At 40.9% G+C, this 21798-nt stretch overlaps 2 protein-coding genes across 4 annotated transcripts in view; one reads left to right on the forward strand and one right to left on the reverse strand.

The window, feature by feature from the left end:
* The window catches only part of JADE1 (jade family PHD finger 1), a 37992-nt gene extending 28528 nt beyond the window's left edge, over window positions 1-9464 (forward strand). For all 3 annotated transcript variants that reach the window (XM_009334934.1, XM_009334935.1, XM_009334936.1), the window contains 3 exons: window positions 1261-1785; window positions 4800-4917; window positions 5815-9464. In XM_009334934.1, the coding sequence (XP_009333209.1) occupies window positions 1261-1785; window positions 4800-4917; window positions 5815-6716 (1545 nt within the window). In that variant the 3' untranslated portion in view covers window positions 6717-9464. The remainder of the gene's footprint in view (window positions 1-1260; window positions 1786-4799; window positions 4918-5814) is intronic.
* A 1773-nt stretch (window positions 9465-11237) lies between these two features.
* Window positions 11238-21798, reverse strand: part of SCLT1 (sodium channel and clathrin linker 1) — a 48131-nt gene continuing 37570 nt past the window's right edge. Inside the window, exons 19-21 of the mRNA XM_009334937.1 lie at window positions 16601-16679; window positions 15430-15525; window positions 11238-12880 (exon numbers count right to left, since the gene is read on the reverse strand). Coding sequence (XP_009333212.1) covers window positions 12818-12880; window positions 15430-15525; window positions 16601-16679 — 238 coding nt within the window. The 3' untranslated portion in view covers window positions 11238-12817. The remainder of the gene's footprint in view (window positions 12881-15429; window positions 15526-16600; window positions 16680-21798) is intronic.

Consider the following 21798-nt stretch of genomic DNA (forward strand, 5'->3'; position numbering starts at 1 on the left):
GTTCAGCAGATTTCCTTCCGATGAGACAGGCTTTCCCCTCTTCTCCCAATAAAACATTAGCCAGGCTAAGAGCTGATTATTCTCAACGACAGCAGTTTGGAAACCATGGCTAAAGTACTCTTCTGTGCTGTTTGGTGTTTCCGTTGGGCTGCTTCTGCCTTGTTTGTTAGTAAGAGAGGAAAGGGCAAAAGATGTTTTGGTATTTTTTAATTCCTTTTATATGTTGATTTTATTAAAGAATGTTCATTTTAAACTCTGTTGTACCTTTACGTGCCATCTGGCTGCTGAGTCAACCTGAGCAGGAAAACCCAGAGGAGAAAGATACTTGGCTTCTTTACAAAGTACTGTATAAACATCCTAGTGCAACGCATTTCTCTTTAAGGTTAGGTGACTTGGGTTAAGCATAGTTTTGTTTCCTCCTAGTTAATAGCACTAATGTTCATTTCCACTTCAGATTCTTTTCACTGGAGGCAGAGGTGTGACTTGATACAAATGCATATGTATGCGTGTGTGTCCGTACAGACACACATATATTTAAACCTTTCAGTTTATGGCTGCCAATAGCTACAACAGCATTTTGCAAGAGAAAGTTACGTATAATTGAAATGAAGTGCTAAATTGGCTGAACTAGTGCCCATTGCTCTGTGATGGCTGGGTTCCCTGGGAGGGAAGAAAAATGACAAAAAATTGAACTTCCTGTTCTCCTCATCCCCCAGGTGAAGCGAAGGCTGTAGTCAGTGAAGTAGTGATTGACAGTGATTTCAGATGTGACATTATAAAATCAGGATAACGGGGGAAGAAAAATTCCCCTTGGTTGAGGCTTTTTGGGTAGCGTGGGTCCAGGTCCTGGGAAAGGCTTTTAATTAAAACTACCAGACTGGCCTGGAGCCACTGAGATGTTTTTCCCTCTCTCCGATGCTGGCACAGTCAAAGGGGGAACATTTTCCTTTGTGTAACGCTGCCTTAATGTCAGCGGCTCCGGTGACGGTAAGAACGCTCCTCTTGTGGATTTGCTGGTTATTGAATAGCGTGATTGGGCTAGGGAGGGGTTAACCACTCCTGTCCCACTGGGCCACTCGATCATTGCCTGGCCTGAAAGCACTAAATCGTAAAGCTAATTAAAGGAGAGCAAGGAAGTACATGCAGCTTAGAAGCAGAGTGTGGTAACAGGGTGGTTCTTCCAAAGCAGTCCTGGCTGCTCGAATAGTTTTAGGCAGTGTGGCTTCTTAAATTAATATTTGATTAATTTAATTTCTGTAGTGTTCCGTGAAGAACTGCAGAACAGCCTTTCATGTCACCTGTGCGTTTGACCGTGGCTTGGAGATGAAGACCATACTGGCAGAGAACGATGAGGTGAAATTTAAGTCATACTGTCCCAAGCACAGCTCCACCAAGAAAGCAGATGACGAGACTTTAAATGAAAGCCCAGGTCAGGAGAACGGGATTCAGGACAGCTCTCTTCCTGCCCACATCGACCCTTTCCACAGCATGGATCAAAACCAGGAGGAGGCCCACAGAGTCAGCCTCCGCAAGCAAAAGCTCCAGCAGCTGGAGGATGAGTTCTATACGTTTGTTGAGTCTCTGGAAGTGGCCAAAGCGCTGCGGCTGCCCGAGGAGCCGGTGGGATTCCTTTACCAGTACTGGAAGCTGAAGAGAAAAGCCAACTTCAATAAGCCTTTGATTACCCCAAAGAAGGATGAAGAGGACAATCTGGCTAAACGGGAACAGGATGTTCTGTTCAGAAGATTGCAGCTCTTCACACACCTCCGGCAGGATCTAGAGCGGGTAAGCCACTGCCCTGCCTGCGCTTGTGCGAGGTGTGCTGGCCTTCGTTAGCCGAGTTCCCAAAATACGCTCTCAGGTAGTGCCCTTGCATGCAGGCACTCCACGCTGCATCTTAACTCAAAGTTGTATTGTCAGAGAAGACCATTAACGCTAAATTTCTACAAAGCACACCAGTTACCCTTTTCGAATAGAGGGTTAGTTCACAGGGCCAGCAGGTCTTGGCTTGTAGTATCCAATCTCCTTACAACTGGATTGTCCTATTTCCGCTTCTGCTTTTTTACCGATTAACACTGACGGCGGTGGGCTGTACTGCAACACCCAGCTGGAGCTTTTTTAGCCTTTTAGGGCTTTCTCTGCTCCTTTCATCTGGTGCACAAGAAGGAAAAATTATGAAACTTACCTTGATTCGCAGCAGATCTGTTTTACATTGACACAGCGTAGTAGGATGACATTTCACTGGACTATCTGCGTAGCAGGTTTGGGAGGCACATGGTATTCCACTCAATCAGGTTTTGAACGTTCAAAGAACGGTTCAGTAGGATCATCGTGGTGTTTTATCTTAAGTACATCTGATCCTGTAACGACCTGAATTTCTTCCTTTTTGGGTTGGTGGTTTGGGGTTTTTTTGAGTTAACTAGTAGAGTTTAAGATACGTTAGAGCCAGAGAGAGTACTGAAATTATTTTAGTTTTTCACATCCATACAGCGTATGGCTCATGCAGGCCACGTACGGAACCTGGCTCAGGAGGTCCTACCTCAACCTCAGTAACCTGTGGGTGAACTAGAGCCTTTCTTCCAGAATACTGTCTAGTCTTTGAATCAGGACAGCAGGTGCTCATGCATCTACTGCATCCTTTGTAAAGGATCCCCATGGCTAATTACTCTTCTAATGAATCGTTGCAGTTTTTCTTTTGAAGTTGTTTTTTTCTAGTTTCAAGTTCCAGCCCATGACTCTTCTCTAGCTCGGTGAGATAGCCGTTACCTAGTATCTTTTGTTCCTGCTGTGTGTGCTCAAGATTTCTTCTAATCTCTTTGATCAGCTAAATAAGTTGAGTTTGTCACTATGTTCTCTGGATCTTAAATTATTCTGTATGTGGCCTTTTCCATTTTTAAGTGTGATGTCAAAACAGGATACATCATTCTAGAAATATTTTTAGTATTTTACTACTCCATTGTTCCCACTGACTGTACATCCAAGATAACATGGATGAAAAAACCCCCAAAAACGGGGCCTACGTTTTTTACACCTCTTCAAGATAAAGTCAGGTAGACTTGATCATGAATGGCATTAGTGACAGTGTCATCCATCTAGAAACAGATTTTGAAATCCCATCACCCGCTTCACCTAATGAAACAGGTACTTCTGTGGACGCGATGCATCCATTGTGCAGCTTGGCTCAGACGAGGCAGAGAACAAAAGGCCATGGACTGTATCAGAAAGGGTACCAGGCTAGACAAATTCCTTCTGATGCAAATCCACGGAGTAGTGACATTAACTACTTAAAAGTAGTGGCTGTCCCGGGACCAGAAGCCTTAAATAGAGCAGGACCTTAGCAAAAAGGGTCACACTTGTTAAACGTCTCCTCCTTAATAGAATCATAGAATCATTAAGGTTGGAAGAGCCCTCTAAGATCATCAAGTCCAACTGTCAACCCAACACCACCATGCCCACTAAACCATGTCCCTAAGCGCCTCATCTACACGTCTTTTAAATACTTCCAGGGATGGTGACTCAACCACTTCCCTAGGCAGCCTGTTCCAATGTTTAACCACTCTTTCAGTAAAGAAATTTTTCCTCACGTCCAATCTAAACCTCCCCTGGCACAACTTGAGGCCATTTCCTCTCGTCCTATCGCTTGTTACTTGGGAGAAGAGACCGACACCCACCTCGCTACAGCCTCCTTTCAGGTAGTTGTAGAGAGCAATGAGGTCTCCCCTCAGCCTCCTTCTCTCCAGGCTAAACAACCCCAGCTCCCTCAGCCGCTCCTCATAAGACTTGTTCTCCAGACCCCTCACCAGCCTCGTTGCCCTTCTCTGGACACGCTCCAGCACCTCGACGTCCTTCTTGTAGTGAGGGGCCCAAAACTGAACACAGTATTGGAGGTGTGGCCTCACCAGTGCCGAGTACAGGGGCACGATCACTTCCCTGCTCCTGCTGGCCATGCTATTTCTGATACAGGCCAGGATGCCATTGGATTATTAATGGTCGCGAGATCAGCCTACAAGGTTGTAGTCCACGGGGCACCATGCTGTATGCAGCTACACTGAACTGAGAGAGGAGCCTTGGAAACACGCAGGTATACTCAGCGATTCCCTCTTCTGAGAAAGAAACTGCTTTGAAGCTCTAGGAGAGCAGTGGTTGTGAAACTTACACAGCTGTCTAGACTAGACAGTCACATTTTAAGGGCAGAAATGTAGTTTTCCTCTAAAAAAAACTGAGATAGCAAAAATAAATTATTTTTAAATTAAAAAAATAAATAATTTCCTTACTGTTTCCAGTCCCTGCTGCCTCCATTGTGCTATGGCATGAATCGACTGGTCTGCCTTCATTTTGATCAGTCATACTGCAATGGCAGGGTCATCAGAAATACTGGTACTGTTCAATAGCTCTCCACATTTTCATACTATTAATTTAGTATAATTTTCTGTTGTGTCTCAAACAGTAAGAAGCAAATGGTGCTAGGCTATTTAATACTGAGTGTATTTAAGCATTTCCAGCAGTTCTCTAGATTTCCTGTACACGTGTGTGTGTGTGTGTGTGTATATATGATTCAGGTGTTCATAGAAGTTACTTCTGTGCTGTGGCCTTCCCAAATCTGATGGAATAATCTGTCAATTAAATGGTATTTAAGACCCTTTTCTAAGAAGCGTGTTGAAGAAGGTTAAATTTAAATACATTACTAACTTGTTTAAATGGTGTATAGTACTTACTTAAACTGAATTAATTCAAAGCATAGACTGACAACATTACAGAAACACAATTCCTGTAAAACTCATCAACTTGATGTCTTCTAGGTGCGTAATCTCACTTACATGGTGACCCGAAGGGAGAAAATCAAGAGATCTGTTTGCAAAGTTCAAGAACAGATATTTAATATCTACGCAAAGCAGCTGGAACAAGAAAGAGTTTCAGGTACGCTTCAGTGTTATCTTTTTCACATGAGACCACAGGCACAAGCAGTGAAAGGTTTGGTTACAGGCTAATGACTAATTTTGAAGGACAAATGGGACCTCATTTATTCTCAATAAAATCTTGTGTGGTCCACCATGCATCAGCAGATTGGAAGGAAAAATGAGAACGAGCTCTAATGGTGGGCACATTGCTGTAGAAACTGGTAAGTCTGTGTTCTTATCCATGGGGCGCTGGATGGCTTGCTGCTTCAGATCCTTTCTGGTGTGATTCTTTAATGACTCCTTAGGACAGAGAGACCACGACTTACAGTCAAGAGCCGTACGGTACCTAGTAAATCTGTGGTTTATCAGTGCCGCTGCATTAGTGTTGAGTATGCGCTGCTCTGCATCGTAGATGGCAGTTCAGAGAAACGAATTTTGAAAAGGTGGCACTCTGGTTTTAAAACGACGTGAGTTTTTTGCCTAATCTCATTGACAGCAGTCTTTTCTCAGAAGGATGAATAACTTCAAAGTTACTGCATTAACTAGATTATCCTTAAAGTATTCAGTAACTAATAAGCCAGATTTTAGACAGAATCAATCAGCTCTACTTGCTGGTTGCTTTCCCCCCCACCTCTGAGGAGTCTCTCTGTCTCAGTGGATATAATAGTGCTAGAATTTATATTTGCTACAAGTGTAATTATGTGCAGCACAGCTACAGGAAAGTAAACTACACCAGCAGTATGTTGTGAAACCATGACATAGCCACATAATCATGATGTCAAGGTGCTGGATAGGCACCCATGTGTGCCGAAGAACGTGTCAGGCATGAGGAACAGAGTTAAAATAGGTACATCCAAAAGCGGTGTTTACCCAGACAGGGAATTGCTTGACTTTAACTTAATTTGTTTACATTTAGGTGTGCCTTCCTCATTCTCCTCAATGGAAAACACGGTGTTGTTCAATAGTCCATCTTTGGGCCCCAATGCCCCTAAGATAGAGGATCTGAAATGGCATTCTGCATTCTTCAGGAAGCAAATGGGCACGTCTCTAACCCACTCTTTGAAAAAACCACACAAGAGAGACAGAGTAAGAAACAGCTCTGGGAATGACAGCAAATCCATGCTGAGGCAGCCCAGCCAAAGGGAAGGCGGTGCAGCTCCAGGTAGCTTTTTAAATTTTGACAAGACCTTTGCAGAAACACGGATTGTATCGGCACAGCAGAAAAATGGCATAGTTATACCAGACCACAGAAAAAGAAGAGACAATCGTCCACAGTGTGAGGTGATCAAGCCAGAACTAAAGGAAAAGACTTCTAAACACAACCACAAACCACTGAGACCCACAGAACTCTCTCAGAGGCAACTGGAAAATAAAAGGGCTGTGAACCACTCCAGTGGTAGGTCAGCACCTGGCACGCGGAGGGATATAGTGCCTAAATGCAACGGGGGTCTTGTCAAAGTAAACTCTAATCAGACAGTAGTTAAAGTGCCTACGACGCCCACGAGCCCGGTGAAAAACTGGGGCGGATTCCGAATTCCAAAGAAGGGAGAGAGGCAACAGCAGGGCGAGAGCCCGGAGGAGACCTGCCGCCAGAACTCCAGCTACCCCTACCTGGGCGTGGGCAGAGTTTCACCGAAGGACAGGGCAAAAAGCAAGCTAAAGCCCGACAGCGAGAATGATGGGTACATCCCCGATGCTGAAATGAGCGACTCGGAGACTGAAGTGGCTGAAAAAAAGTGCAGGCAGCAGAGGCTCAGTCCAAACAGCACCATCAGCAGAAGGACGGACATTATTAGGAGAAGCATCCTGGCATCCTGACTGGACCCAGGCACACGGTGTCAGCACCGTGGTCAGTAGAGTCACTGCCTACAAGCCAACTCCACATTATTTATTGGTGTGAGAGAGGAGAGTTCTTAGACATGGCTACAGACTGACAAATTGATAACCCGTTATTCCTGAGCTGTATAAACATGTTTACATGCACTTAAAGCTGTTTTTTTTGCCGCCCCCCAATTCTGTGAGAAGTTTGAATCTCCTTTATTTGCAACTTTCCTGAGTAAGCAGAGAAACGACATCACTACTAAAATAGGATTTGTGATGAACACTACAGTAACTCACAAAAACCTTTTAGAAGGGGCTAGGGTGGGTGGGGGGAAGTAGGCTGCATTCATCCCTTTTAGCTAAAAAGCACTGGTAAAATTTTACTCCCTTCCCCTGCCTTCTGGAAAAGCACAAGCTCTTAATTTAACTAGCGTGTATTGAAGCGAAGATGGTTGTTTAACCGTACTGCACTGCTAAACCCCGTTACAAATGGTCACTTTCCTTGGATGGTGGTAGGCCTTTCTCCTCTGTTTGCAGCATGTTTTCTGTTGCATTCAGTTTGAGCGTAGACGGCAGCTCAAAACCTTCCGTAAGCTCCAGAGTTTACATGTAAATACACCTACGCGATGACCAGATTTCACCATGACGTTATACTGGAGGAGGAGGAAGGGACAGGTCAGGGCTGCAGCTGCCTTACAGTGCAACAGCGTGAAAAGACTTGGACCGAGCACAGAGGACGCTCTCGAACGGCTCAGTTCTGAGACGGGGCAGGCTTGTGGGTTACTGCACCCTGTGGAATGACCCGTCACCGTGTAGTCAGTCACCTGCCTCCGGGAGTATGATGACAATTCAAGAAAAAAAAATTTCTAAGGCACTAGTCAGTAGGATTTCCCAAAGCCCACCACATATGCACTATTGGTATGTATTGGGAAAGCCAGGCTTATGACACTAAAGGGTTGCTTTAAAATAGACATGAATATATATTTTTGAATAGAATAAAATGGAAAGGCAATAAATTGTGATTAGCTCTTTACAGTCAAATGAAGAAAAACTATTTCATTCTATTCTGGACTAGATTTGATGGAAGAGGGAACTCATATTCTGATTGTGTACTTTTTTAATAATTGCAAATGGCAATAACTAGTAAGCTATGAGCAATAATACTAACAGATCATTAGGATATCGTTTTGTACCAAGGAGGGTGCACATGTAACAGTGGAGCGTTAGGAGCCTGTAAATTTTGGAATTCTGCATAGATGTAAGTCAGGTACGTACTGGTGAAAAAGTTTAAGCAGCAGTGTGTTACGGAAAGACAGGCATAAAGAACCCCCTTCCCCCCCTTCCCTACTCCTAGCCTGCCGTTATCACATCCACTCACTTTTTAATGTTAGACCCTTGCCTCTTGAGCAGGGAATATTTATAACACCGTAGAACTCTGCCATAACCCAGTCTTCCAGAGGATTCAATAAAAAAAAAAGAAAAAAAAAAGGCTTATTAACACCCTATCTTGCTATGCAAGTTACCACTTAATGGAACATTTCAACAGAATGCATCCCTAGCATTTGTTTTAAAACTCAGAAGTCTTAACCCTTTGAGAACGGGAATTTTGTGTAAGATGTTACTTTTAAAATACCATTGCTGGTCCCAAGAAGTTAGATTAACTTCATGACTTACTTACAGAGGTGAAAGTCAAACAGGGCACTGGTGAATCTGAGATTAGGTAGTCACTCTTGGGCTGCGTTAAAAGCAAAGCACGCACTTGCTCGAACAACAACAGACAGACAAAAGGTAAATGGAGGTAAGTTCTACTCGACATACAGCAACGTTTTCCAGACAGGCACTGTTATTTTTGGTAAGAAAGAAGCTCGTGACCATATAGGGAATTGTTTGCCAAGCCATAGATGGAATAATCTAAATTTTGATTCTAGGTAAACATTTAACCTCGCACCAGTTTGGAAGAGGTACCTTGTTAATTTGCACTATTATGAATGCTAACGTTGTGCAGAATTAATGCCTTATCTGTTTTGCTCCCCGACGTTTAGGTTAATAAGCTTTCTAATGTTTCAACTTAAGCTGAACCAAAACCAAAAAAAGCTGTAAGAAGACTGCAGTATGACCAGCTCTGTAGGTTAGTTTTGTCTCCCACGCTTAGCGCTCAGCGGAAGAGGTGTCGTAAGTACAGCAGTGACAATACAAACCCACCCCTGTATTTTACTGGGATAGAACCATTTACTGAATTTCTGTTTTTAAGCATTACCTTTCCTTGTGCAGGCTGACCAAGAGATCTTTGATTATGATTGGTGTATTCTGTCAAACTGTAGGCTAGTTGAACTTCTGTAAAGTTGCCTGGAATGCCATTTGTTAGGTTATAAACTCACACGAATCTAAATGAAGGGTTATACGTGTTGTGTATAAATCTTAATTTCAGAAATTTGAGAAAATTGTCATTACATTTGTAAAACCTTGTACAGAAGATTTTTCACTATGTGCCTAGCTTTGGTGTCCATTCAGCTGAAATTAATTAAAAAAGGTGCATGAAGAGAAAGTTATAGAAATAAAAAGTATATGTAGAGATAACTATTTTATATTACATGGCCCAATCCTGTATTTATTTTCTCCCTTTTTTGAAGTATTTATAAAGACCTAGTTGAAGACAGCTGTATTTTTTGTTAAAATATTCAGTAGAATTGTGCCTTGTTGTCTGTATGTGAATAAATGCTGTACATTTTTGCAGTATCCTTGCCAGCAGCGTTTTAGAATTTGCAGCAGTTACTTTGTTTGGGTTTTCACATAAACACTTCACTGCAATGATCTGAACAACTTCCATGGTTAAAATCAGCGTTTAATTTGGATTATTACAGGTATCAAAACGCAGTTGCAAGAGAAAGATTTTTTTCTTCTTTTTGAGGAACAGTATAGGGTCTTGTTACTGACAGCCGCGCCTATCCCATCAACAGAAAATTGGATGCTTTTTTCCTCGAGATCCTCAAAGAGATACAGCTTACCTCAAATAGTTTACAATTGTTGATGTATGATGTCCTTCCAAAGTCCGTAATCTTTGTACATGTTCCACTGGAGGAGGAACGTGAGGTTTGTTACCCGTAGATCTCCAAGATAAGTATGCTGAATGTACACTCACACTATGAACTGCCTATAGTCAAGCAATGCTGACAGAGAACGTTTGCTGCTACGGCAGGAGACAAGGCGTGAAGGGCACGGTAGGTCCTTTCCTCTTGCTTCCTCTAAACTCAAGATGCAGAAGCATGGAAGGGGACTTGGAGCAGAGCAAGGAAAGGACAAGGCTGTGAAGGCATAGGTCTAGCAATACATCTTGGAAAAACAGCTACGGGTAAATAATTTTTCCCAGATCTTGTACTCGTACCATGTGCATTCACAGGGTGGGCAACTCTGAGTGGCACCCCTCAAAGCTGTATTTCAAAGAACGAAGATTAAAGGATGGCCCTCCTAAGAGTTAGTAGTACAAGCTCTTCAAGGCGTGGATGAAAGTCTGAAAGAGGTTCTTGCAGCTGCTTTATAGATCTTGCTGACAGCAGCCTTTCTGAAAGGCACTGCGCTGCTGGGGTTACCTCAGTAAGCCTGGGTCAGAGCTGAGAGCAGCTTGCTAACCACTTAAATAGACAACGAACAAGTTTCTTGTATGCAGTGATAGATCCTTCAAGATCTGGCCTGCGCCAGAAGGTATAGGGCTCTTGGGAAGACCCAAAATGAAACTCGTACTACCTTCATAGTCACTTTCTCTCACCTGTTAAATGGAAGTAACTAGTCGCCTAGAAACTTCTCCTAAATAAACACAGTCAAGGAGAAAGTTTTCCTCCATGGGAAGCACTAATACCACACTAGGGATCTTTAAAACACTCAAAAACCGGTGTTGGGGTGGGAAAGGAAGGTAGGGGAAACAAAAACTTTTCAATGGAAGAGTGACAAGAAATACACAGATAGAAACAAATGTAAAACCACTAAGACAGATGGTTGAAAAGCCTGCTGCTCAATTCCATGAAACAATCAGTATCATGAGGGAAAGAACAAAACTTACCTAACCAGCAAGCCTCAAATTTTAATTGCCTCAGCAAGTGCCTTTCCTCCCAGAGTCCAATTTGTGAGCACGGAAATGAAAGGGGGTGGTGGTAGGATGACGAGCTTAACTTGACCACGTTCCCTTTTGTGGTTAGACACGTGTATTTGGTCAATTTTTAGCTGCTCAGAGGATTAGGCAGACAGATGAAAGTGGGAAATCTTTCCTTCCTCTGTCATCTGCCATAATTGCTCTGCTGCCCCTTAACTTTGAACGTGTCATCACTGCAGTTCATATTCTGGCAAATAACCATTACGCAAGAGCTACACAAGTTGAAATGAATACACCCATAATTAAAAGGGAGCCAAGCAGGTGTCCTTCTGTGCCTCAAGGAACAAATACACGAATACTGCTGCTCAAAAACTTAGAATTACCTGCCGTTTTCAGCCAGGTTTCACTTCACAGCTTAGAGCCTCTCTTTAAGGAGTGAATGGGATTAATAGCTCACACAAAATCTTCCAGGTGGTCTGTCATCATCTCAGATGTGCATTATGCAAATGAAAATAAGGTGCTTGGTACGTACCTCCCTCTGCATCATATACATGGTTGATTGATGAAAATCTCACCGCAACAGACGTTTAGAGCTTCTGGAGAATGTATCCATGTTGCTTTGAAAAAGCTTTGAAGTCTTCTAGCAAAATTAGAGATTGCAATGGATACAGGCATGTATCAAACTGAGAAAGCGCTAGTAAAGAAGCGTGTACAACTGTAGGAAATAACAGTAACTTCCTCTGTGGTAAACAGAAATTTTTCTTGAGGTTGCATCCATCTGGCAGGCTGTACTGGAACAGCCAGGTTTTCAGGAGGTGGCACAAACTCTTTCTGACTTCATGGGGTGATCAACCCGTCTGTCCTCTAACATGCAAATACGGTGAAGATCCACTGCGACAGAGGTGTGGGTTTGTTAGTCCAAAACAACAGTTCTCATCAAACATGGGGTAGGCATTACCCGTCAACTGAATTAGAAGTTATAAACCAGAGTTTTACTCGTCACATTTAAGAGGAAGGACAAGAAATTACATCACTTAAGTCCAAGATGGGAGCACTTCAAAAATCAGTTAACACCCATCAACTGTTTCTAATACATGCTGAAAGAGAAAACAGAGTTCAGCTCTAATTTTAGGATGATATATGTGAAGTTTCTCAACTATCAGAGAAAAACACGTACGCAAGAGGATTCCCACATACTGGCATCTGTAGAATTCAAACGTGCTATTTCAAAATGTGTAAAAGCTGGATGACATCACCAGCTTTGTGCAGACTGAAGTAACAGAGAACTGAAGTTCCCAGACACATACAAAGCAAGGGAGCAGATCAACAGAAAAGCAAGGAACAATTGTAAAATAGTAACTGGGAAGAAAAAGTACAACTGGAGAAAGATTATGGTCCTTAGAAATGAGCTGTATGAATAGCCATGGCAGCGTTTTATTTATTAACTGTTTCCCAGGGGCATCAGCACAAACCGAACCGAATTCTTAAAACTGAAAGGCAACGGAGGCATTTCACAGCTATAACGCCCACCATAAAACCAGCAGCTATTTGACATTCATGATATAATTAGTGTCTTACTACAATTCATAAAAGATCTTCAAAATGTTCCCAAGTTACTGCACTACGAAGAAAAATTAAAGGTATCGACTGTATGTGAGCAAAGCTGTTCCTGAATTTCAATATAATGTTAACTATTCCCTGTATACAATCTTGTCATAGTTGGAGCTCATGGTTTTTAGACCAAAAAAGACCAATATGCCACAGCACTGTATCAGACTGTTTCATCTGCTACATTAAAGGCCTTTAATTACGTCATTTTGCAGTCGTCTTCCAGTCTTTACGATGCATACAGGTACAGTATCTTCATCCACCCCCTTTCTTACCTGAACAAACCAGAAAACATTTGTAAGTTTTACAAGCCTTGCCATGCATTTGACTTTAATGCTCCAATATGGTGTTTCTCCAGCAATCTTCTTAACTCAACTCCGACATGGTGTGAATGAACAATACATGTTTAAACATTTTCCAGATCCTTCAGGGAAGCAGCTTTTTTCTTCTGTGTAGTTATCAGGCTGAGCTGTAATTAAAAACAAGCAGATGATAGTTTCTTATGTAATTTTTTGCAAGATCAAAGTATCAGTAGAACTTCAGTATGGAAGGTGTCATGGAGGAGAGGGAACAAGCATAGGTAAGTGGGAATTTGGGGTAAACAGTAGAATTTACAGTGCACTCTCTATCGACTACTGCTTTTGTCTTGTTTCAGATCCCAAAGAACTCAAGATGATGTAAGATTAGGTAGCAGGAGTACACTTTAAAGAGTTCTACACAGAATACACACATTTTAAACCTGTGCAAACATTATCCTGTATTTTTTATGTTTCTTACTGAATTACTGTTATTTAATAAGCTAAGATTTGTAGTCATATAAATACACAATAAAAATGTCATTTCTAGACTCCCTAATAGTCCAGCTCTAGCCTATATTGGATTTAATTTTACAAGTAAGCTGGGTAATGCAATGAGAATACACAATTAAGTCAAGGCAGAAAGTAGCCCTCAGCTTGTTTCTTCAGATTCAGAAGAGCGGACATTCTTGCAGCAGTACTGCTGGAGACGGCTTTTTCCAGCCTTTAGCGGGAACAACGCTGGTACGTCTGTTGGTTTGTTAGCTGCTAAACAGCTTATCAGATCTCTTTGTTACCTTTCAGAGGGAGACTGGTGAGGAACAGGTGATTATCGATGTTTTCAGGAACAGCAAGACCTCTTCCTATATGGGCACAGAGGCCAGGAATTTAACTCCCTTGAAAGGTGATGTGACCTATTTTTTTACGGGAAGATAGCACCTCAGAAGTATTAGAGCTGAACAGATCCATATGACAAACAGGAGGTAAAAAAAAGATAAATCACTCCTTCAGAGCAAATCTTCACCAGCTGGGTAGACCTTGTCATGACAGCATTTACAGCCAGGAAACACAGCTTACGTTATGAAAGCTTGGCAGCTATGCCCATTTATTCACTGCTGTTGGGGAAAAAAATGCCCTTTGTCCTAATTGGACAATTTAGATCAACCAAACATTTCCTCTCTGCAACTCACATGGGATCACCCACATTAAAAATCTGTAATTTGCAAATGGGTTTCCTAAATCACTGTAAAAAATTAGGAGGCAGAAAGACCACCTTTACTTAATAGGGGACCAACCCCAGTAACAAATTTGCTTGGCAAATGAGCGAACCCAGTGTATAAACCCCCCTGGGATTCGCTTCGAGATGTATAGCTTGAACAGTACGGAAAAATGAACGCTGGATGTGAAAAAAAAAACGCCTACTGTCTAGCAGAGAAAATACAGAATTATAGGTAGCATGGGGTTTAGACAATTAAAGCCCAAAGTTTCTCGCTCTGAAGGGAAGAAAACTTTTCTTCCCAATATCCCCAATGTCTGAAAATACTGAGAAGTACTGCTCAAAGTTGGAACAGAGTTGTAAGAGAACTGGAAAAAGAAGGCAGCAACGATCCAGCTCCTCCAGTGATCACAACGGTGCACAAGGAGTTCTTAGGCATATAAACGGCTCTAGCAGACGCACCTTGTCTGACGTTTTCAGAATCACTGGAACATGCACTAGGCACGTTTACTATGGCAGCGAGATACGTAGACCATCCCTTCCTTCCCCCCTTCCCATGGCCTGGGAAAACCCAAGTATTTCCTATTCTGTCTGCACAATTTTCAGTGTTTTTGACATTACAGGACTTACTGTGTCCGTTACACATAACTGATGGTAACTGCAGTGGGGCGTGCTTCTCCAGCAATCTCTGGGGACACGGCTACTACTGGAGGCCACTAACGAAAATGCAGGTGGACAGATAAGAAGTTAACAACTTCGGGAGTTCACGTGACATGGCAGAAGGTACTCAAGGTTGCAATGTGAACACTAAACAGGTCCACGCTATCCCTTCTGTCCTGCAACCGCTGCACACCATTTCCCCACGCTCTTTGTGCGGCCACACAATGAATCGGACCAGGGAACTTACTTGGCTGAAAAACCCTACAAACAGAATCCCCACAAACAGCTATGCTGCCTAGCAATTTTTATAAAGGCAGTTCTCTAGCCATCAACCCCAGACATGCTTTGTTTTAAGTCAGACTCCCCAGGAGACAGGCGTAGGAATCGGCACAACATTTGCTCTTTATCACATGAAGCCATCATTTGTGACTGCTGCAGTAGGTTACACCAAGCTAAAAAAGCCCACTTTATGTAAACAGGAGCTGCAGTTCTCGAAGGAGTTTTTTCTTCCTCTTTGTTAACTTGCTGCCATTTCTGAAGGTGGAAATGATCATACGCCTTCATTCACACATTTTGAACCATGGAAGTTTAATTTGCATTAAATTTGTTTCCATAAACAAATCTATACCGTCGCTGAAGGATCCTGTCGGAAGGTGGCATTTGATTGAATCTGCATCAGTTTTGTGATGACGCATCCAAAATACAAGCTTGTTGTTAAAATTATATTAGTCATAATGCACATAAATGATCACCTCTGCCTCAGGAATGATAGAGTGAAAATTTTTGTAATAGTCAATGGGATTTTTTTCATGCACTTCGATAACATGTTTTTTGTTGGTTTTGTACCTTTTGAGATGCTGTAGCTGCCCTCTGTTCTGCCTGGCTCAGTCGCCTTTGAAGCCTATTGATGTATTCTCGATATTCCATCATTAATTTTTCATCCTGTGTAAGTGAAATATCTCATTACAAATGCAAAGTTCTTTTTACTGGCCCCCTACATACTGAAGTGAAAGAGCTGAAAACAAGAGGAACTGCAGAAGCGGAACTGTTTACCACTTACAATAAGACTGAAGACATACTGCTGACACGTTATAGAGAATTTCCAGCTCAAATATGACTTTTCCAATCAGAGTATTCTGCAGAGGAAGTTCTACTCATTTCACCATCTTGAAGTAAGATACATGAAAGCTGACATTTTAATCCAAGTACTTTAATTTGCACGATCTTACAATGTAAATGTTTTAGCTATACTCAAAGGGAAAAAGAATATACTAGATAACACAGATGAGATGATAATCTTCCTACAGATTTCTTCTGTTCTCTTCAAAGTGTAGGTATAAAGTCTTTCTTAACCATCCTTTACTTACGCAAATCTATTCTCACATCAGCCCCATTTTTCTCCTCTAAACAATACAGCACTACAAAAAACAACACAGAAGGACTTATCCTAGATAGAATTGGATATTATCCCCGATTTACGAGGCTGACAGGATAGCTGTTTTCTAAAGTGGCCATTAATTATTGAACAATGCACATTCCAAAACAACCCTGCCCTTAATCTTTAATGGATAATGCTTTTATCTATATGCACGTATGCACATACAGTGTAAATTGTACTACACACATAGCATGCTGAGAATTTGATATCTCCGCATATGCTACATTATCCATAACAATGCCTAGTCCTTTTTAGAGGTATGCATGCCTACGTAGGCAGAAGTGACTTCAGAAACGTTTCCTGAATTGTCTAAAATTGCTAGGTTAGTAACCTCGAAAGATGATCTCTCCTTTATCTTTCCTTGTAGTTTGAGAGTAGAGTTAATTTGTCTTCCCGCCATTTGGACATAGCAGTCAGCAGAAACAGCGGGGTTTTCCAGTTACAACTACTCCTGTTAAAAATCCTTAATTTTTTCTAAACCAGCAACATAACTCATCTAAATAGGTTTCTGTTAAGATCCTAGTGTGCGTGCATCAGGTTGTAACTGAAAGTAGTTGTCATTATCAGTCATTGTCTTACCTCAGTTACCTTTTCATTTGCCATTTCCAGCTGAGAAATGAGCTCCTGGCTACGAAGTTTTTGTTGGCTCAGCTCACTTCTGTTAATCAGAAGAAAAGATGCCGATTAACACAGAGTAGTGCATCAGTTATCGGAATATAATTTCATAGGTACTTTCTTGCACTGTAGGGGCTTATGGTGTATTTTTAATTATAGCGTTGCTCTTAAAACATTGATTTCAAAAGCACTACACAGCTAGCACTTCTTCACAATGTGTACTCCAAACTGTAACGGCAGAGGAATGAGATATATTTGTTCAAACCAACAGGACTCTGTCAAGGGCGTTCGACATTTTACAGGGGGGGGTGTTCTGTTTATTGAATCTTATTTTGCAGGCACGTTACCACATATGCTGTAAATATAAGCTGCATTTGCACAGTGCATTCAATATCTAGATTAACATTTTAATTAGTGTCCCATAGCCAGACTTCAATGCGGACATTTTTGAAGGTGCTTTGAAGTACCTAAACCCAAATCATTCTACACTTGTGAGACAGACAACAATGTAACACTTCACGAGGAAAAGGAAAATGCCACTTTCTTCAAAGTGGTCTTTTTACTTTTATACTGAATGAGTTTTAGTGATCCTGACTTTGTATAGTTGTCAGGAAGGTTTCACCTTCTACACTGAGGTTCAAACATGCTTGTGAAGAATTTTCAAATCTATTCTCACTTTACCTTCCTTTCCCAAGCTGAAAGTATGCTGAAATGCAATCACCTTCGTGAATATGTAGCACGTTGACAATGCTCAGAAAGCTGATACCTAACCTTGAGGTGCTCTGCCTACTACTGAAACTACGTGCACTGTAATGGGAGCTAAAGCCTTCATTCCTCCTGGGGAAACGGAGGTAAGGTAGGAGATACTTTAACCTCAGATCTTCATCTTGAAAAGCCTCTGCTATTTTAATGACGGCATTTAGTTCTCAACAATAATTTACTCAACTTAGTATTTCATAAGAGTTTGACTGAAAACTGCCGTATGGCACTTGAAATACAAGGTTGCAATATATCTGTGAACGTAAGGTTGTGAGTACACCTGGCTGGTAGTTCCCACTCCCTTGTTCTCAACCAACCCCTCTAACCAATCCCAGGTAGATACCATAAAAACAGTTCAACATCTTTTGACTAGCTGCTATAAAAATGAGAGTACGCAGGCAGATATTTAGATGATGTGAAACAGTTACAATTCTATAGAGATTATACCTGTGTTATCAGATGTGAACATTTTTATATAAAATAAGAATTAAATATGGATTAAAATTGCAGGATCAAGATAGTATGTTAATATTTAACACTATTATTGCAATTTGTCCTCTGTAATCAATATCAAGCATCGAGATGAAGCATTTTCAATATAGGAGCTGTTTTTTTTGAAAGTTCGGTTTTTATAAACTGTTTTATTAGCAAAACATTAATTTTACACAATTCCTGTCAGATCTTTTTGTACATACCTTTTCAAAATAAACTCCCTAGAAACTATTCAAACACTACTCCTTACCATGTGTAGACTACTGATGTTCAACTATGCTAGTAAAAAAGGCTTTGAAAATAAGGAAATTCTTAAATTCTGACAAACCGTCTTTATTGCTACGTCATCTTAGAAGACTATCGAAATAGATTAATTTTCTAAATTAAAAATTCTTAGTTACTGAAAACAATCTGTCTCCTGTACTTGTACTGAGGTGTGGAATTAGCATTCTTAGCAGCACGGGCCATAAGCAGAGTTTACATGCTCATATACAGCTGTGTATCAAGAAATTACTTTTCTACTTAGATCACACTGAACACGTATGTAAAGAAAACAGTTTAACCTTGTAAGCATAGGGAAACGTGATGGCCATTGAGCTAGACAGTTGATTCATTCTGATTGTTAACCCTCCCCCAAACACACATTATGAGATTTTAATATTAAAATTGAGCAGTAACCCCAACTGCTGAATAATCAGATCAGTCCCTACTCCATATTGTCTTTGTTAAGTGAGCAGGAAACAAAAGGTGAGCTTTTAGCATTTTGGCAGGCGGGTGATAAATCCGCCAGCTGTAGCAAGTACGTTCTGCAAAGCTCTCACATGACAAATATAGCATGTGCCAGCTGTTTTTTCGGTTGAATTATAATATAATATGCTTCATTTACTCTTAGTAATTATGAATTTTGTATACTGCCAGTACCTGCAGCTGTCTCTCATCCTGTTAATTTTTTTCTTTAATGAACATCTTAAAATAAGCAGCTATGGCTGCCAAACATTACAGAAGTGCAGCCAAGAATAATGTTTTAGAAATGGAGGAAACTTCTTCATCTCAAGACGCTGTGCAATTCACTCAAGGCACTGTACAGGACGTAGGGAGAAGGCGAAGGCAGTCCTGGCCAACACTTCGTACACAGGCACCAAAACCAGTCATTCTTCAGAGGCAGATTCTTTTCAATTACAGAAAAGGTAAAACCGAGAACTCCAAAAAACACACATGGCTACCGATGAGTCAGGGACTAACTATGACACAGAAACGTTTCAGAAACAGAAACTGGAACAAAGGCACCCAAAAGAGCTGCAATCAGATGACTTAAGCTAAGCAAAGTATTTAAATTTAAGAACAATATGGCAAGGATTCCCTTTTTATAAGTACTGACAATTATAATTCAAGTGAATATTTAAAAAATGAAGCCATTCAGTATGGTTGTTCAAATACAATGGGCTTATGTTACAACAGATATTTTTGATTTTTTTCCCCAAAAAAGTTGTATCTTACTACCAGACAATAGTAGCAGATGGTTAAGATTATTAATTTACCCATTTGTTCATACTATGTATTAGTAATAAATTTTATTATTTTTATTAAAGAGTTAAGATTTTTAAAGCTCCTCAAATGCATTGTTACATGGAAGTAACTTCCAAAGTACTTACCCTCTTTATCATTTAAGCCAACGTTTATAAATTGTCTCATGTACTGTTTGTTTTGTAGATTCAGTTTATATTTCTAAAAAGAGAACAGACTTGTGTGTATGTATTACTACCCCTAGTAAGTAGTCAGGCTAAACTGTACCTTCACTGAGCAATCATCCACATGTCTCACAGGCCAAAGTAATATTTATAGCAAAGTTGAGAACCATCCATTTCCTGGGAAGTTTTCAAGTTACGACGTCCGCCTTTTTCCCATCTGCAGTTTCCAAGATCTGCTCCGCTGAAGGGCATTCTGTGGATAGTTCAGTCATTTGACTGGATATGACACTTCGCTCATCAGTGCGGATCTTGTTCTGATCCCTGGTCCAGAATCATGTTCAACAAAAATACGCTCTTGGTGTTGGCCACCGGTGAGGAGTCTGTGTTTATGTATAACCAGTGGTTATCTGCCAAATTCCTTCTCAATTTACCCCAATTCTTTTCTTCATTCTCAGGATTAGAACATAAAAATCTATGAATACTGATACGCCGATTAGAAGGGATTAACTATCTATTACTATTTGTATTATGACCTCTTTTTTATTTATTTGTTTAACCTGGTTAACGTAAGTACAGACCAGTCAAGGTGGACTTTACAGAATGAATGAATAATCTGCCCTTATTTTTTAAACTTGTATACAGTCTTTCACTTTATTTTCTTTCAGTAAATGCTAGCAGATCAGATTACCCTGTTTTTGCTTAAATTCTGTTGTCAGAACTTTCTCCCTCACCCCTTCTCAATCTATCCTGTATTCTGTTGTTACTGAAGTTAGTTTCCTTCCAATTTACAAATTTCCGAAATATTCCCTTGGTATTGCTGATTTCACTTGCTATCTCTGCTGTCATTTATTCTTCTTAGCTAAAGTTTGAAGGACTACATAGCTTTATACGCAATGCTGTAAGGTGATAAGGACAGTCCTAGCCAGTCTCTTCCCCCAAAATATGGGCACAGGAACCGTTTTTCTAGATTACTGTACATCAGTGAAAGCAAGAGCCTTTAAAGATACATGTATGTATTCCTCATTTCTTTCAAAAGTAAATTCTTTCAAATGAAGACAAGAAATGTAAAAGAAGCTGGAAGCCCTTGATACTATTATTTTACCACAGCTGTCAAAGGCAGATCACCTACGTCCCTTGAAGTTTTGGGACATTCAAACTGACAGCAATCTTAGAGCTTACAACTTTACAATTGGAAACTCTACACCCTGTAGATCAGCAACAACAACGTGGATTGCTTCTATTTCTTATCAAATTCCACGCAAATTTGTGGAGAAGTGACACTGAAGAGCAAAATAACTTTTTTGAACATTAAACCTAACTCTGATTTGGTTATTTAGATTACTTAAACAATGTTCCAGATACAGGGGGAGAAAAAAATAAAATAGAAACTCAAGCAAGTGTCAGTTACTAAATTAATCAACATATAAGTTAAATTATTCACCAAGACTTAAAAGCTCTTTTTGTGTTATGAAAAATATTACCTTTAGAAATAAGTTTCCTAGTTTTATAGAATTTCTATACTTCTCTCCTTACTATTTTCCATTTAAACCCCTGTGAAGAATGTGAAAGATGACTTTTCGCCTCTCAGAAGTTCACTTCTTTCTACTCATCATTCCTGGTCAGAACTGAATTGGTGCTTCAATCTCAGACCCTAGCAGAGATGCAACCATCAAAAAGCAAGCCTGTTGAAACACAGCAAGTAACCAAACCAGTTCAACTAAAATTAAGTGTTAATACGCGTTTCCATCTCAAAAGCCACATCTGTCCTTCAGTCTCACAGTGGATTGACCCAGCTGGCAGGTAAGCCCCCACCCAGTTGCTCGCTCACTCCCCCCCAGAGGAAAGGGGGAGAGAACCGGAAGGGTACAGGTGTGAAACAAACTCATGGGTCAAGAGAAAGCTTAATAAGTGAAGGGGAAAAAAAATTGATGCAAAAGCAATCACTCACCACCAGCAGACCAATGCCCAGCCAGTATCCAAACAACAGCTACTTTGGAAGAACTTCCACCCAGTTTTATTGGTGAACATGACATCATAGGGTATGGGGTATCCTTTTGGTCAGTTGGGGTCAGCTGTCCTGGCTGTGCCCCTTCCCAGCTTCTTATCATAGAATCATAGAATGGTTTGGGTTGGAAGGGACCTCTAAAGGTCATCTAGTCCAACCCCCCTGCAATGAGCAGGGACATCTTCAACTAGATCAGGTTGCTCAGAGCCCCATCCAAC

The sequence above is a fragment of the Pygoscelis adeliae genome, unplaced genomic scaffold (genome assembly GCF_000699105.1).
Source record: "Pygoscelis adeliae isolate BGI_AS28 unplaced genomic scaffold, ASM69910v1 Scaffold31, whole genome shotgun sequence".
Classification (NCBI taxonomy): Eukaryota; Metazoa; Chordata; class Aves; order Sphenisciformes; family Spheniscidae; genus Pygoscelis; species Pygoscelis adeliae.